This window comes from Emys orbicularis, chromosome 2, assembly GCF_028017835.1.
Source record: "Emys orbicularis isolate rEmyOrb1 chromosome 2, rEmyOrb1.hap1, whole genome shotgun sequence".
NCBI classification, from domain to species: domain Eukaryota; kingdom Metazoa; phylum Chordata; order Testudines; family Emydidae; genus Emys; species Emys orbicularis.
Window position 1 is genome coordinate 254,685,873 of NC_088684.1, and position 18,947 is coordinate 254,704,819.

Sequence of the window (18,947 nt, forward strand, 5' to 3'; positions counted from 1 at the left end):
GGTGATTTTTGTCAACTTTGTATATAATAGCAATATTGAACAGAATTACACTGTGAAATTAAGCACAAACATGAAACATTTTTATGGCACTATATAATAAATTTTGTGGATAAAAAATACCATAATCATCTGCAGAAAACAAAGAACATGTTCCAAAATGTCATTCCAATTATTTACTGCAGAGAAATGTGCATTTACTGATAGAATGTGTGCAATATTGCATTATATGTTAAGTGGTATTTTGTTATTATGAAATATGGCGGGGTGGCCAAACTGTGGCTCTTTTACAGTTAATGTGTGGCTCGTGGAGCCTTCCACTCCCTCCCATTCTCCACCTGACTGTGGGGCGGGGGAGCTCGGGGCTTCTGCCCTGTGGTGGGGTGGTAGGACTAGGGGCTTCTACCAGTGATGACTGGTGCCAGCTGAGAGTGGGGGGGTACAACTTATATGTTTGCCCCCACCAGCAGCTTGAGTCACGCCCCCCCAGCACCCTCTCCTTACCCTCAGTGGCCCCTCCCTGCAGATCCCAGGTGTTAGCTCTGAGTGGACAGGCAGCAGCAAACAGCTGGGAGCTGTAGGGAGGGAGTCCAGTGGCACCATGTGACTGAGTGGGGCCAGCAAACCCTGGCAAAAATTCGGGTAGACATGTGACCCTTTGGCTTCTGTCCAGCAGAGAGGGAAGTCTGAGGTCTTCAGCCCCACGGAGTGCGACTGCCGGGGATCAGGACTTCAGCAGGAGCAAGGCTGAAGCCCTGAGCCCTGGCAGTCGCAACCTAGCTCTCGAACTTTTGAATACTGTCATATGTAGCTCAGCAGGTCAGTAAGTTTGGCCACCCTTGGTGGCACGGAAGAGAATTCAGTTGTTTTCATACTATATAGGACATAATATATAGGATATCCCTACAATCAATAAATGGTGAATGCAATGTTGTATAAAAATATATCATTCTCAAAGTTGGTTGTTGAAGTTATGCACCTAAATCTATATTTAGGCACCTAAATAATGGAGATGTCTAACTGTAGGCAACCAACATTGAGAATTTTGACTTTAGAACTTGATCCTGGAAATCTGGACTCACAGGAGAAGTCCTTATGCAAACAGTTCCGTAGAAATCAATGAGATTAACCACATGAAGAAAGATTTCTTACATGAATAGAAGTTGGCAGGATCTGATCCATAATATGTGCCATGCAAGACCTTGTCATTTTACTTTCAGAATTCTTGCTAAATAGAATCAATCTTTACAATAAAGTAAATTACAAAAGATTTAATAGCAAGTCAGCTTGTTACTCCAGTTAGAAATGAATACATAGGCTAGCTGGGTACACTAGTACATATATAGCACAAATATTTCATAAAATTTCTTAATTTAGTTGATCCAAAAATATAAGCTATTTCTTCACACTTCAATATTTCAACTTTCAAGACACATAAAATAAAAAGCGCATATTTATTTCCCATACACATGGTTGAACCCCCCCCCCCCACCAATCCATGACAACATTTTAAGAAACGTCATGTGGTCCAGATTTACCATGAGTTTAAACATTCTTGAAATGAGTTAATCATGAAATGATCTAATTACTTTTTACATATGTTAAGCAGCATACTACATTGTATGATTTTTTTCCTGTTAGAACTAAGTATTTCTTTTTGCATAGGAATAAGGATAAATATAGTGCATTACACACCACAGAACAGATGGACTAAGGTGACAATGCACAGTTGCTACTGTATTTTAATAATGCAACAATATTAATACTGTATTAGTACTACTGCAAAAATAGGTAGAGATGTAGAGCCAAATTCTGCACTCTGATGCATGGGAACAACTTCCACTGATTTCTATAGGAGCAGCACGAGTGTAAATGAGTACAGTTTGGCCTATTCCTTAAAAAAGAACAAAACATGCTAAAGTAGTCATTGATAAATCATTCTAAACAACATTCAGAAAGCCTCAGAAAACCAGAATTACAAATTTTAGAGGGAAATTTCCATTTCACGAGATCATCAACTCATGTTAAAATGCTGAAGTATAGCAATATTTGTTTTTGTTTCTTAAAAATTCACAGTAAAGCATTCCCCACAGATGCTGGCTGTAAAAACAAAAGTTTCATATAAAAATAGAACATTATTTGTGCAACAAAAATACATTAAAAGATCTTAAGGTTGAAAGAGAGGCAAATTAATGTGCCATAACTGAAACTCCAACACAGAAACACAGATGACATTAACATTATGGTCGTTCTCTATTGTGCTTAAGATATTGGAAGTTTCACCCATAAAGTTGAATTTTTTTATTGCAAATTTCTCCCAACTTTAATTTTTTAAAATAATTTTTGGCATGTTTTATTTTTAAAGTGATCATTAGTTGATTGTACAAATTTATATAAGTCCTTCTTGCACTTTCAAAGTATTGGATTGGATTTTCACTGCGTGACTCATTAACGTCAATGGACATTACATGTCTAAAACCATATGCAGCACTTTGAAATCATATTCCTTAATGCAACTCACATTTTTATTATATTCAAGTCATGTTTTGGTTCAAAATCCTTGTTGAGCTACACAAATATGTGTAATGTACGTGTGCAATAAATAATTTCAACCATTAAAAATTTAATCTCAGCTGTTTCAAAACATGTTTATTTCCTAAATCATTAAAATCTATTATTCTACATTCTGGACTAACTAAAAAAGGATGGTTTTAATAAAAAAAAGGACTGTCTGGAACATATGCTATCAGTCAAAGAAATGCTGTCTGGAACATTTGGTTTTAATTATAAAACCACAATGTTTGTGATACAAATTGTGCAAAGAAGCATTAAAAAAATCCTGATTTCACATTGTTTGCCCTCTTGTAACTTAAAATTTATGTGATTTTTAAAAAAAAAAATGTCTGAAGAAAAATAAATTGCTCATTCCTTGGCTGAGAGCCTGTACCATATGCCAAGCAAGTCCATAGCAACTTTTACATGTGAGTTATATAAACTCCTAAAAACACAAGTTTAAAAAAAAAAAAAAAAAAACAGTGGCAACTCTAGTGCTAATGGACACTATTCTACCATCACATCACCGTAATCCTTTCTGGTGAGAGATGTGGAACAGTCCCACCTCTTTCTTCCATAACTTGGCTTTTTTCCCAGCCTCTTCTGATTCTTCTCAGTTTCCTGCTTATACATGGAAAGAGTAAAATGATCTTACCTACAATTACAATAGAAGGCAAAACAAGGGCAAGAACAAAGTTTGGTGGTGTATAAAACCTGTAGTATTCTTCTTCAAAGGCTCTTTTCCACCCATAAATTAACACATGGAAAGTACTTATGAGCAGAGCGACATATCCCAGTGTAGACTTTGGAAAAAAACAGGGAAAAGAAACAGAAGTTAAAACCTGACCCATTATCAGCCACGCCTTCTATACCTTTAAAATTTCAGCCAGGTTCAATTTTATTTAAAAAAATCTCAATGTACTCATTATTGTAATGTGCTGAAAATTAAGGGCTAAATTCTACCCTGATTTACATCCCATCCCTCTTGGCTTCCACAGGCCTGCATGCTTGCTCTACTTTAAAAGGCTAAGAGGTCCTCAAACATGTAAAGCAAACAAACTAGTCAAAATCTAAAATCTGGCAGTCAGTTGAGTTTCAGGGGTGTAAATAATGAAGTTAATGGAGTTATGTAAGAGTAAAACTGGTGTTGTGATATCAGATTCAGGTACCCAGTGTGTCGCATGAGAGAACAAAGGGCTGGTTTGCTCAGCCATGAGTATCGAGCAGTGTGGCTATGCAGGAGGAGCCCTGGATAGGAACTCCCTGATCATCATTGCTCCTACAGGGAGAAAGGAGTAAACTGTGATACCCCTAAAGGGTGCTGCTTCCTTCCCCATCACAATGGCCCAGCTCCACTGGTTAGATGGTGGAATCAAGACTTGGACCACTCCTTACGGTGATGATACCACAAGCATACACCCATTAATTGGCTACTCCCCAGATAAAATCCAGTATGAGATGCTGGTGCTCTGCCTTTTCTTCCTATCGCTCAAAAAACCATGGGAAATTCATTGCAAAAATCTAAGCAAAAAGAACATTAAAGCTGCCCAGTTAAGCACTCAGTAGTCAGGAAATTAAGGTTGCATGTGTAATGATAGCTGAATCTAACTTAAAAATGATTCTTAGCTGCATGATTGTTCTTTCCCTCTGAAATAATATAACTTTTTTGACATCCTTATAAAACACAATTGTGCTTAGGGTTTCCATAGGGATCCTTACCCCCATTCTTTTGTGTATAAACAATTTTTGTTGCCTCCCTTTATCGGGCAGTACAAAACAGCCTGTTACAGGTGTAAACAGTTGTAGAAAAAATTGTATGGTATCTTTTTAAAAGATCACGTGAGTGGAAATGTACTACATCTCTATGCTTATGCACAAGAGGTAAAGTTGCACAGGTAATCTTAATTTTGGCTTAACTTAATTTCTTGAATTGAGTGCTTTAAAACTTTTCATTTTAATATCATGTCCCTTCCCTGACAACTAGTTAATGGGGATATCTGGAGTGTAGGGGCTACACTCCACACCTAATCCTAAGAATCTGTGTAGCCAAGTAAAAACAAGCACATCATCAACAGAACAATTATGCAGACTCCAAGTTAAAAGCATTAGCCTGCATTCTAGAAATCCCAAACCACCTTAAAAATGACTGCAGCGGTGCTTTTAACTGTGATGTTTATCGTATGAAAGGAAACACTTCACCACAAAAGTGATGTAAGGTGTCACTCAGTTGGGAAAGATTTAGTGGAAGAATAATCAAAACTGGCCACCAAGATTTTGTTCTCTAACTACAGTAAAAATAAAGAGGTAGAAACCTAACCTCTCTCCTGTCGTTAAGGAAAAGTACAACCTGAAGGGCAAAAGATTCAGTGACACAAAAAAGGGAAATATTTCTGTCAGTCTTTTGAGGAAGGCAACAGACTTTTGCGTATAGCAAGCTGCTATTTTCTATGCATTACTTTTTCCAGTGTACACAATGGTTTCCAGAGTTGTGTTGGCATTTTTTTAGATGTACTACCTATTTAGTTAAAAAGAACAAGAACAAAAATCCCCAAGAAATTGAACATCACAGGTATATTGGTGCTGTGAATTGAATGCAATATTTTTAGATATACTATGCAGTGATTTTTAAAATCACCTTCTCAGTTGTGTTATGAGCAACTGTGCAGCCAAACAGATTGCTATCTGTAACCTGGTGCCTGTAACCTGGTCAGGCACCAGGTTACAGATAGCAATCAGAGAGACAAGGAAAGAACAAACCAGGGTCAGAAGCCAGAGTCTCAGGACTGTCATTAGGAGGGTCAGAAGCAGACAGGTGGTCTGTGTTGTTGCTCAGACAGCTCCTCATCATGGCTTCCTGGTTTTATATACTGGTATTGGCCAGTCAGTGGGCCGTGGGGTGCCACTCAGGCCCTGAAGGGTGGTACTTCCTCTCGGCTCTAGCTTTGCAGGGTCCTCTTCAGGATGCCTGACCTAAACCTCTAGTGGTGATGCAGAGGCATCAGCCAGAATCCCCTGAGTACCAGGCTCTAGCTTGGCAGGTTCTTACACTGAGCCCTCATCTGTAGGATAGAAGTGAGAATTTCAGCAGCTATTGCTTTGGAAAATCTATGCTTCTGCTAGATACAGGAGTAAAACTAGTGTCATGCTACTCCAGCACCAACTCCCCTGGCTATACTGAGCTGACCAGCCCTTATTCCACTCTGCATCTCCTGCTGATTTCAGGCAGGATTATAATCATTAAGTACAAACCTTCTTTATAATATTATATTTCAGTAGATGGAGAAATAGCTCTAAAAGGGCATTTGCTGTATTTTATCTGGCTCTGCCTAAGCACTCTATATGAGATTTGAACTTAATCACTTAATGTGTGGTGGAATGCCAGCTTCATTTTCCTTGGTAAAAAAAACCCTTGTAAGGTCAGTGATTATGAAACAAGGCTTGAGGCAGAGGATGTTTCCTAAGAATTAATGAGTAGCTAGGGAACATTTAATGCCCCAAGAAACAGCTAAAGACCATTACATTTAGTTGGTCATTAATCCCGAAGGAAACACCTTGTGTTTCAATTATTACTGCCATTACACACCAAAGGTGATAATTAAAAAGACAATTTGTCCAAATTCTCTTTAATGTGTGATGCAGTTTCACATGAGGGCATGTCTAGAGGAGGAATGTCCTGTACACCAGTCAGACGTCTTGAATCATCTCTCAGCATTTCATTACAGTTTATAAGCTGTGATAACTAGAAACAAGTTGATTTTTATTACAGTAGGAATAGTTGTAGTATACCAGTGCATTCCAAAGACCACAAAACAATTGCACAATGATTTGCCTCCATGCACATTTCTACCCCCACAATCTGAGGCCCAAGTTTGGAAACTTTGGTAAGGAAAAGCTACAATTGCATGACTTGCTGCTGGAGTTCCTAATCATACACTGGATGTATGGCTGAAATCACCTGTGACTAATTGTTGTTGGTTTATTTTAAACTGAAGATTTAGTTCATACCATCATCTCTAGCATAGTTCCAGGCAGAGAACTTCTGAAGGAGAAAGTCTGCCTGGCAGTGAGGTTATGGAAATGCAAAGGGCCACAACTTTGCTTCTCTTCATTACCTAAGAAGTGGGTGGCACTTGTCAGGGAGGGGGAAGAGCCAGGTCAGTTGGGGGAAGTGCTGATTCAACACATTTCTTCAGCAACCACTGTTGGAGGTTTCCTATAGATTCCCCCCTTGACAGAAACCCAAAGAGAGAGAAGGAGGAATCCCTCCACAGACAGAACACCTCTGATAATTGCAGCTAATGCAATGTTCAATGTCACTCCCCTTAAAATGGCTATAATTTACAAAGCCCTTCTAGAGCCCTAATTATTAAAGTAATGATGATGTGTGTTACATGTGAGGAGATATGATTGCTCTCTATAAATACATCAGAGGGATACACTCAAAGGAGGAAGAAGAGTTACTTAAGTTAAGCGCCAATATGGACACAAGACCAAATGGATGTAAAGTGGTCATCAACAAGTTTAAGCTCAAAATTAGGCAAAGGTTTCTAACCATCAGAGGAGTGAAGTTCTGGAACAGCCTTTCAAGGGGAGCAGTGGGGGTAAAAATCCTAATCGGCTTCAAGATTGAGCTGGATAAATTTCAGCAGTGGGTGAGGTTCTGTGGCTGCAATGTGCAGGAGGTCAGATTAGATGATCACGATGGTCCCTTCTGATCTTAAAGTGTCTGAGTCTACATAGGCAAGAATCAGTCAACAGTGACAGGATTATGAACTAGGCAATGTAATTACAATGGGACAAACCAGACCTTAGTCAGACAGGACTCTGAGTAAGGCCTACATTAATACACTCCAAACTATAGCAAAATACACACTTTTCAGATGTGCTCTATCAGAATGTCTCCTGGCAACAGACGTAAGTCTATTAGTACTTCATATCAATAACCACAGCTTAAAGGTGACAATAATTTCATTTCATGCTGACACCTTTCTGTGATTAATTGGGACTTGTGCTTTTTGTATGTCTCAATGCTTCTTGCTGGTTATGTCTATTTGCTTCTCTATCAGCTTTCGGTACTACTTACGATGTGTTACACACAGGAAGTATATGAAGTGCTTCACCACAGCTTATTGTTAAGTGTTTTTCTGATCCTTCTATGTGATCTACACATATGTTGGGCTGCCATGCCTGCATTTTCCCAGCTGCTGCATGGAAGTTCCTAGTTCAGGGCAGACAGTTCTGGGTTGGTCCAGTGACATGACAGTCTGTCTCTCATCAGACAGTGGCATTACTATTAAAATGGTGACTTCTGCAAGTCAGGAATGCCTGCTGATGGGGATGAAAGGCCTCCTTTATGCCACATGTATAGCAAATGCAGTCTCTTATTTCCAGTTTCATGAGTATAATGCATTTAGGAGCTAGCTATGCTTTGCCCTTCAAAGGCCCTACATGCTGTGATTTATGGAGGGCAGCAAATAAAAATAAAGTATATGGAAGTGGAAGAAGGACAACATGACATGTTCCCACTGTGATGCTGGCAGACCAGGTGCCAGCTCATGCGAAGGCCCTTAGGCCTCACTGAATACTGACAAATGCAGAGCTGGAAACCAGTCTGGCTCACCTAGGTGTTAATATTATTAAAGTAGATATTAGAGTTATAAGAATGTGTTTAGACTTTATGAAATGCTTGCAGGATGCTGCATGTATTAATCTCACTTAACAGCTATACCCTATGTTATAAGGTTATATTAAGGGTTTGCATTGTAAACCTCTGTAATAGTATAACTCAAACAGGAAAGAAGCATTAAATAATGTAAAATGCCAGCTTCCTATAGAAGGTGTTAGGTCCTGCATACAAGAAAGCCCACTAAAACCAAATGAGCCATTCTGAAACATCAAAGGACATAGACTTTGTTGATTGCTCCCCCCCACACTCTTGAAGTGGAGACATGCAAGAGGCCTTATCCCATCACCTTGAACTCTGGGGGAAGTGAATATAAGTCCCTGACAAGAAAGAACTATATCTCCATGCTGCTTGAACTCTGAGGGGTGAAGATTTCTAAGCATAAGCAAGAGTTTCCTATTGCTTGGCCTGGGTTAGCCCTAAAAGACATACAGAGCTTCCACGTTACAGCAGCTTCTATTACCTTTTTGAACCTTAGATTGTAACTCATGTCTGTGTACGTTTATCTGATTTAACCTTGTATTTCTTGTGCTAGTTAATAAATCTTTAGTTATTTTATTATAGGATTACTACAAGCATGGTCTTTGGTAGGGAGATCTAGGGTGCAAGTGACTGGTCCTTTGGGACTAGGAGTAACCTGAATATTGTTGTGATTTTTGGTGTAAGGGACTATCTATCTCAAAGTCAAGCTTGCGTAGGCAGCAAGGTAGACTGGAGTACCCAAGGAGGACTGTCTGTGACTCCAAGTTAAGGCTATTGTAGTGCTTGAGGAGTTCACATTTGGTTGGTGAAATCTAAGTATAGAACTCACTGTTTGGGTTTGTGCCCTGCTTCTTCAGAGTCTGCCCTGAGGTTGGTACTCATGCTCGTGAGCCACTTCAGACAGCTTAACACTCACCTCCAGAGATTGTGGATGCATCTCTGCTTCATGTGTGAAGGGAGGGGGGGGGGGGAAGTGTGCCAGGGCAGGAGGAAGGGACAAAAGGCTCCCCTAGAAAAATGCAAAAATACAGCCTGCCAAAGTATCGGGAGTTAATCTAGCAGGAATCAACATTAATTCCCCCTCTCTGGATGGGGAGCAAGTCAGAGAAAATGGCAGCATTGCACCACAGGTACCCACATTGCCATGGAGACTGAAGTGTGAGGAGCACCGTGTAGGTTGCTGTCCTTCCACATAGGTCCCTGCAATTTTCAGGAAACTAAAGTGTTGGAAGCTGCATTTCCTGCCCTTTCTGCAGCCCCCAACACCTATCGCCTGAAGGGATTATTCAGTGGAAACTCTATGCGGTAAACTTTATGGAATTTCTGTTCTTCTTCCACCAATTTTACAATAGAAGAACACAATATAGCCCCAAGAATCCTGTAGACTTATTCTAAATACAGCCAAACCCTGCTATTATTGTATATGTTACTTCTCTCTTGAAGTATTGCTGGCACCTCCTGGAAAATACTGAAAACATTCTATGTGCTCTTTTTAAGAAAAAGTTAGGGACATTTGCATGAAAAGAAGGTCTGTATAATTTACAAGTTTATGTACTTCTGATGGCTCACTTGAGGAATAAGCACCAGAAGCAGACAGACTTTTGTTTATTAACAAAAATATTTATGGTCTCTCAGTGAGTTCAGATTGAATCTGTTCTGTTTACAAGTAAACTGATGTTTTTGTTCTAACTGCCAGCCCTGCAAATTCACTCTGGGATCTGAAAGTCAAGCTCTGCTCTTTTTACTCAGGGCATCATCCCCTGTAATAAAGGTTCTAATGACCATATTAGATCTTCAGTTATAAAGTTATGTGCATCCCCATTCAGTGACACCTGTTCAGTTGAATTGCCTGCAGTGGGTCTGCACATGTGTAACTGACTGAAACCCAATACATTCTGTCAATAAAAAAGGAATACTGCCAGCGTACTCAGTCTTAGCTGTGTTGGTTCTGCAAGGCCAACAGGAGTAAAATGCAGTAAATACTAATGTCACTAATGGAGATGGATTTCACTGAATACACACAGAAAGAGCTGCTTGGGATTTTTTTTTTGACAAATATCACTTTTGTCAAAATATATCCATTTGTCAAAATTGAAATGGCTCGTAAAAGAGGACTGAGTTTGTCAAATCTCTCAACTCAAAAAAAGAGTTTCAAAATTGTGAAAACGTTTTGTTCTGACACTTTCCAAACAAACATTTCTGGTTTTCAGGTTGGAAATGACTTTTCAAACTATCAAAATTATTATTCAAATGATCAAAACTAAACATTCTGTATAATCTGAGATTCAGTTTTTTGGTTCAAATATTTTTGAGATTTTGACTTCTCATCTCAATTTGAGACAGGAGAAAATTTTTAACTCCTGAAAACAGTAGGAGGACAGGAAAACCATTTTCTGCCCAACTCTAAGAGGGACTCTCTCTGTTGATTGAGAAGTTGTATCATTTTTACAGTTACTATTGAGAGGGAAAAAACCCTTATATTTCATCCTATAGCAAAAGTGTGGTTCAAAATAAAAATGAACATGCATTCTTATTAACCATTAAACCCCTTATTAACACAAACAACCAGAGAACACACACACCTGAATAAAACTGAATTCCCTCCAGTTTAAGGCACTGTTTACTGAAGGGATGGAAGTAACTGCCAACAAAGAAAGCAAGCCGAGACTCATTATTCCAAAGGAGATATACATTTCAATTCGCCACACTTCTTCCTCATTCCAAGAATTTTCCACATTTGCATGAACCTGAGAAGACAGCAAAAAAGATTATTTTCCAGAATATTAAATACTATTTACAAAAGCTCTTTTGATGAGCAATAGCCTCCAGTCTGAGTTTTGTAAGAAAACAGATTACAAGCAAATATAAAATGTAGTCAAATATTTTAGAGATTTCTTCATGTCTTGGAGAAAAAGCTATTTGTTTCATCACTGCGGGTTCTGGGTGCATATTAGGTTGAAAGATATGTTGAAACAGTGGAAAAAGGACAGGCATTAGCTACTCCTTATTTATAGAAATTATCTCATGAAATCAGATGAGATTCTCCACATTGCGACACAAAGTACCTACATTTTTCAGGCATCAACAATTTATGTTCTACACTATAAAATGGGTGGGTCTGCAATTCTCTTTATTTTGTTGAATTTACAAATAAATCATCATTATTTCCTGCTATTGCTTCAACTCCTTGTGCTGACTCCTAAATTACTCTGTCTCTTCTGTTATTAACATCAGACATAAAAAAGATGGATGAGCTTGGACATCCTCATGACAGGAAAGAAACAATTCACTTCAACTGTCAAGTCACTTGTATTCTCAATTAGATCTCACAAATTTCCAATTCCCTGGGGTCTATCAAATCTGTAATTACATGTCAGTTCTTGCAAGGGGCCACCATTGATGAGGACATGTGAGATTTTTCAAATTAATATAGAAGATATGAGAACTTCTTCACAAAAGTACTAGCAGGTCCTTTGACAAGTATGTAAACCTAAACAATTAGGGTTCCTTGCTGAATTCTGTGTAGGTCTGTGGGAGGCAGAGCTGCACTGTAATCCCCACATCAGGGCCATGTGTGATATTGCATGCGCTTCCCACCTAAGTCTTCAAGATTTGGCTGCCAGTTTGGGGCAGGGTAGCCTGTGCCGTGAGCGCCTCTGAACAATCAAGTAACAAACCAGCAATTTAGGATTTGCCTGTCTGTGCCTTTAAACAAAGAGTAAAAACTCCCCCCATATGCAAGTGCTCTGTTGCTATGCTCAAGGCAAGGCTCTGGCCTAGGTTCTGGGGGAACCTTGAGGAGGTCCTGCTCTGTCCCAGTCTTTGCTCATGAGCAAAAGGAGGCAAGCCTTCTTAATTGGCCTGCTGGGCCTTGATTGGTCAGTATTTCCTCCTAGCCCTTCTAAGCCTCTGGAGGACTGTCTTGCTGGTCACTAGTCTGAGTGGATTTTCCTTAAATGGGGAGTGTCAGACACTGAACCCTCCTGCAGGGGGAAAAGAAGACCTGACAGACCCCATCACAATGCCTGTCATAGATTCATTCATGCTCTTCAGCTGTCTTGTTTTAATATTTCATGCTCACCCTTCTTTCTACACTGTTGATCCAATCCCCTTTTATTCTTTCCATTATTATGGCTTGATTTGCTTAGCTGCTGCTTCTTCCTGCCTCATCCCTTGGCTCTGCAGATTTCATATGCTGAAAGGCCAGCCTGCCTTATGAAATGCTAGTGTAGAAGAAGAGGCAAACAGACACCTCACTGACAGTTTGATTAGGAAAAGCAGACCTTTCTGCCTAGGATGATTGTTTTGTCCAGGATTGTTTTGATATAAAACTAACTGCTGTTCAGAACTCTGAGTCAATGCCTCCTGCCAATAACTGAAGAGGAACAAAGAATTTCTTGTAAACAAAATATATATTTTTACCACTAGTTTGAGAAGTGATACAGCATCTTCATTTTCCCTAGTAGGAACATATATTTGCTTAGGATTTTGCTGTCCTAGACGGTTGTGTAGTGTTATGGCATGCTATTAAACAGCTGGCATACCTCTGCCCAAAAGTGTCTGCATTTCAGTGACGCAGTGAGTGATCCCTGTGTATAATATAGTTTGTATATTAATGCGGCCACCTGTAAAAACCTTTTCAACAACATACATCTACATTTATGACATACACACACCAAACCCTTTGGGACCAGAGAGATGAAAACAACTTGCTAGATGTTTTGAGCTTTCTTATGAATTATCATTCAGCCCTTACATCCCAAGATGATAGAAACTAAGAGTGCTCTTCTGATTTTACCATTGGCCTGCCTCTTCCCCACCCTCTCTAGGGTAATATTCATGCCTGGTGGGGAATAAAAAAAGGGAAAAAATGCTAGATTCCCCCTACTGGAGGGACTTGATTGTGGTTGACCCCATCTGAAGCTTGCCGCAAGGTAGGGGGCTCCTTGTAGCCTCTTTCCCTATTGGCCAATAGGCAGTCACAATGTAGCCCCAAGATTTTCCATTGAAAATGTATTCAAAGACACTGATATATGTCACATAAATACAATCAAGGCATTCTGATTCTCTCTTCTGTCATTAGATAAAAAAATGGTATGTTCCTTACCTGCTGATAAGCCATATTAAGAAACAAGTATCGTTCAGACCTCCTCATTGGTAAGCAGAGACTATAAGCCACGTGCACGGTAGCAAAGAAAAAACTGAGTAGTCCCAGCTGTTTCCTACATTGCAACCAACTCTCCAGCCAGGGAGGAAGTCGCCTATATTTAGTGCCATAATAAAGCTGATAAGCAGCTGCCAGGAGTCCTGATAAATACACCAGAGACAACAAAGTAATAGCAACAACTGGTAAAGTCTTGTTCACAATCTCAATGGGAATCTTGTAAAAGTCGCTCTGCTGGTTTCTCACATATGGATGGATTATATCTCTGATGAAAGAATAGATGAAGAAAAACGTGGCCAAACTAACAGCCACCACTACCGGCCCTTTCCACAACGTGAACAGCCGCAGAGGTAAGTTTTCAATCTCCCTTGCAGAAGACAATGCCCCCAAATCAATGGGAATAAAATTCAGCTGTCGGGCAAGTTCGATAACTTGATGGCGAGCTTGAACATTGTTACCGCATATAAAGACCTGATGGAAAAGTCAAATTAATTATTTTTAGTCACAGAGATGCTTTTAAAGATGAAATCAACAATTTCAAGGCCTCCAGGCAGATGTCACAGTACAAAGATCTAAACTAGCCATTGTCACTAGCACATCAACTGAACCACAAAAATTAACCCATGAACAACTCAGGTCAATATTGAAATATGAAAAATGATTAAACAACAAGGTAACCAAATAAAAAGACTGTATATCATCTGAGTTAATATAAACTGGTTTCAAGATGCCTGGTATTCACAACACTAAAATGTCTACAGGATTAGAATGAACTTTGGGCCAATGGCTAAAATCATGTTAAAAATGAATGAACCACTTAAATATAGAAAGTAGGGCTGTCAAGCAATTAAAAAAGTAATCGTGATTAATCATGCTGTTAAATAATATTTTTGGATGTTTTCCACATTTTCAGATATATTGATTTCAATTACAACACAGAATACAAAGTGTACAGTGCTCACTTTATATTTATTTTTATTATAAATCTTTGCACGGTAAAAATAAAATAAATAGTATTTTTCAATTCACTTAATACAAGTACTATAGTGCAATCTCTTTATCATGAAAGTTGAACTTACAAATGTAGAGTCATGTTCAAAAAATAACTGCATTCAAAAATAAAACAATGTAAAACTTTAGAGTCTACAAGTCCACTCGGTTCTACTTCTTGTTCAGCCAATCACTCAGACAAACAAGTTTGTTTACATTTGCAGGAGATAATGCTGCCTGCTTCTTGTTTACAATGCCACCTGAAAGTGAGAACAGGTGTTCACATGGCACTGTTGTAGCCGACACTGCAAGATATTTACATGCCAAATGTGCTAAAGATTCATATGTCCCTTCATGCTTCAACCACCATTCCAGTGGACATGCATCCATGCCGATGATGGGTTCTGCTCAATAACAATCCAAAGCAGTGCGAACCGACACATGTTCATTTTTATTATCTGAGTCAGATGCCACCAGCAGAAGGTTGATTTTCTTTTTTGGTGGTTCAGGTTCTGTAGTTTCCGCATCAGAGTGTTGCTCTTTTAAGACTTCTGAAAGCATGATCCACACCCCGTCCTTCTCAGATTTTGCAAGGCACTTCAGATTCGTAAATCTTGGGTTGAGTGCTGTAGCTATCTTTTGAAATCTCACATGGTACCTTCTTTGCATTTTGTCAAATCTGCAGTGAAAGTGTTCTTAAAACGAACAACATGCTGGGTCATCATCCGAGACTGCTATAACATGAAATACTTGGCAGAATGCGAATAAAAAAAACAGAGCAGGAGACATGCAATTCTCCCCGAAGGAGTTCACAAATTTAATTAACACATTATTTTTTTAACGAGTGCCATCGGCATGGAAGCATGTCCCTGGAATGGTGGCCAAAGCATGAAGGGATATACGAATGTTTAGCATATCTGGCACGTAAATTCCTCGCAACGCCGGCTACAAGAGTGCCATTCAAATGTCTGTTCTCACTTTCAGGTAACATTGTAAATAAGAAGCGGGAAGCATTATCTACCGTAAATGTTAACAAACTTGTTTCTCTTAGCGATTGGCTGCGCAAGAAGTAGGACTGAGTGGACTTGTAGGCTCTAAAGTTTTACATTGTTTTGGTTTTGAGTGCAGTTATGTAACAAAAAAACCCTACATTTGTAAGTTGCATTTTCACGCGAGAGATTTCACTACGGTACTTGTATGAAATGAATTGAAAAATATTACTTTTTATCATTTTTACAGTGCAAATATTTGTAATACAAATAATATAAAGTGAGCACTGTACACTTTGTATTTTGTGTGTAATTGAAATCAATGTTTGAAAATGTAGAAAAACATCCAAAATATTTAATAAATTTCAATTGGTATTCTATTGTTTAACAGTGTGATTAAAACTGCAATTAATTGCGATTAATTTTTTTAACCATGATTAATTTTTTGAGTTAATCGCATGAGTTAACTGCGATTAATTGACAGCCCTAATAGAAAACTTGCCCAATGGCCCAGGACAGCTGCAACTGAGTAAGGAATCCCACCTGACCTCTGTTTTTTAACTAATCATAGTTTGTACAACAATTTGAGCTGCATTTGACAGCTCAGGTTCTGAAAAAAGTAGAGATGGCTTAGCAGGATGTTAAAGGGGAAAAAAAAAGACGCAAGATCCAAGGGATACTTCATTATACTTAAAAAAAAGTGCTATTACACAATTTAAACAAAGTGCTAGATTTTGCTCCTTTTTTACCTACAGTCATATAGTTTGCCATCACCATGGCATCTGATCATCTTTTTAACCTACTGATGATCAGCTTTGAGTTCAACTTTGACTGAGGTCTAATAAAATAACTACATACAGCACAGTTCCACTCTGAAAAGTGGCTCTGTAAAAATGATGTATGTGAGGGGGGTCCCATTTTTTATATCTTAGTTTTTGGAGATATCCTATCTCCTAGAACTGGAAGGGACCCCGAAAGGTCATCGAGTCCAGCCCCCTGCCTTCACTAGCAGGACCAAGTACTGATTTTGCCCCAGATCCCTAAGTGACCCCCTCAAGGATTGAACTCACAACCCTGGGTTTAGCAGGCCAATGCTCAAACCACTGAGCTATCCCTCCCCCAAAATGTGTATTCTTTTTCGAGTATATATCTGATTCCATATCAATTTACTCAGTTTAAAAATAAATAGATGGTTGTTTTCTAAATGCCAGATTTGGAAACTCATCCTTGGCTCTGGGAGCCATGCTAGGTTAGTTACTTCTCATGTTGCACCATAACCAGCAAAGGTTCCAAGGACTAGATTTTTGCCCTTGCTTATAAAATCACCTTTTCACTACTCCAGCAGTGCAAAGAAAACTTAAAGTGGCTTTAACGAGCAGCTGAACCCCTATCTGCTCCTCCACTTTGCGCAGGAGGCACTCTGGGGAGACAATTTAGGGATGGAGCTTGAGCATGAGGGGCTCTTGAGATCCTGTGCTAGTGGAAAGGTCCCTAAGGTTGGGTGAGGACTAAAGGCAGGTTTGAGCTGCCTTTGCCTTCCTCCTTTACTTCAACTGTGTGAGCTCAGGGCAGTTGAAGACCTAGGCCTACAAAACAAACTATGCCTTTAGTTACATCCAAGCTGCCATCTTGAAAGTAAATTGTTTTAAATTAGATCATTCATTTATTTCCCACAATTTCTCTTGCAACAGTTGATACTATCACTAACAGCTAAAGTAGAGCACTACAGGAAACGCAGCTTCTAGCCTTGTTTAGATGTTAGGCGGGACGAAAGTAACTTAAGGGATTTACCGGTATGCTGGGCCGGGGTCCTGAGCAAGGGGGGAGGGGGGGGCTCAACCAGAAGGAGCGGGTCCTTTAAATCCCTGGGCCCTTTAAATCGCCACCAGAGCCCCATGGTAGCGGTAGCAGTGGCCGGGAGCCCCAAGGCTCTGGCAGCAGGGCTTTGGCGGCAATTTAAAGGGCCAGGTGCTTTGGTAGCTGCTGGGAGCCCAAGGCCCTTTTAAATTGCCAGCCCAGGGAAGCTGCCCCCTGCCAGTACGATCGGCTGTGTACAGGCTCTTGCCGGTACGCCCTACCAGACCATACTAGCTTACTTTCACCTCTGGTGTTGGGGGGGGGGGGGGGAAATCACAAAAATAATGTTTTTGGAAAAAGACAGTAAGTGTTGGTTCTGACAGCTGATACCAGGGAGTTGCTGTTATTACAGTTACTGTAGTTTTTGTTCTGCACACACACTAAATGAACTCAAACACAAAGCATACCTGTCTGCTGGCATCCTTTGGTCCTAACTGCAGTGCCCAGGCTGAGATGACATTGAATCCTTTGACAATCAGCGAATCTGGGAACAGGGAGGCCAAATACTCTGCATTGGATTCTGGATACTGATTCACCCTCATATTGTTGCTAACATCTACAAGGATTTTACCTATAAGTAAATGCTTGAGGTCCCACAAAGAGGCATAATGTTCTCTGTGTATGGCGACAAAAATGATGTTAGTTTTTGCTATAGCATCTTCATGGTGAGTAACATCAACCACATGTGGGAAGAATTCAGCAGCAAATTTAGGGTTTCTGCTTCCTACGACCACATGATATCCACATTTTATAAGCCTAATGGTCAGGGACTTGGCAAAGTCTCCACTTCCAAATATGCCTATTGTGATCTTACTGGCATCCTTGATACCATTAACACCATTTGGTAAGAAGGTTTCATTGAGGTTCTTAGGACTTCCCATCATAGAGATTGATTCCATATTTTCAAGACACCAAGCTTACAATGATTTCCTTTAAAAGAAAACAAAAAGAAAATATGCAGCATTAATCATTTTTACAAGACACTAGAGTAATCAAAACACACTCTAAAGCAAATTTGGTGGGTCTAATTTAACCTATTTACTCTTCTTTATAAAGTATGCACTAATCACTTTTATTCTGTATAGTGACAGTGATACAATCCGAAATACAAAATGTTTTAAGCAGTTAAGTAATATAGTTGCATACATAAATAACAATGGAGAGAAAATAAGAAAGAAATTAAAAAGTACAGGCAAGAGAGTAAAAATGTATTTTCAAATGTATTTGAAATAAGATGCGGAGTCAATGCAGAAGAGATATGTGAATGCTGTTCCAGATAGGAAAAAAAATGTAGGGGAGAAGGCTTTTGGGCTAACACCTATGAGATTTAGTGGAGAGCGCAAGGAGGCCAGTGCTTAATGATCAAAGGGAGATTTCACATATGAATGAGAGACAATGGGCTATATTCTGTTCTTGATTACACATCATGATCTCAGGTTACTCTGGGGTAAATTCCAAGGAATTCTGTTGACTCCCCCACTGAAAAAATCAGGCACCTAAATATGGCTTTAAGTTCCTGACTTTGGGGGATACAAGTTTGAAAATCAGAGGGGTAGCCATGTTAGTCTGGATCTGTAAAAGCAGCAAAGAGTCCTGTGGCACCTTATAGACTAACAGACGTATTGGAGCATGAGCTTTCATGCATCCGACGAAGTGGGTATTCACCCATGAAAGCTCATGCTCCAATACGTCTGTTAGTCTATAAGGTGCCACAGGACTCTTTGCTGCTTTT

At 39.5% G+C, this 18,947-nt stretch overlaps 1 protein-coding gene across 1 annotated transcript; it reads right to left on the reverse strand.

Moving 5' to 3' along the window:
- Positions 1-3,068: 3,068 nt before the first annotated feature.
- Positions 3,069-18,114, reverse strand: STEAP2 (STEAP2 metalloreductase). The gene is made up of 4 exons (XM_065399112.1): positions 17,623-18,114; positions 13,323-13,850; positions 10,798-10,962; positions 3,069-3,353 (listed from the first exon to the last, which is right to left on the reverse strand). Exons 1-4 carry the CDS (start codon positions 18,112-18,114, stop codon positions 3,069-3,071), a joined length of 1,470 nt encoding a protein of 489 aa, XP_065255184.1.
- Between the last annotated feature and the right edge of the window lie 833 nt (positions 18,115-18,947).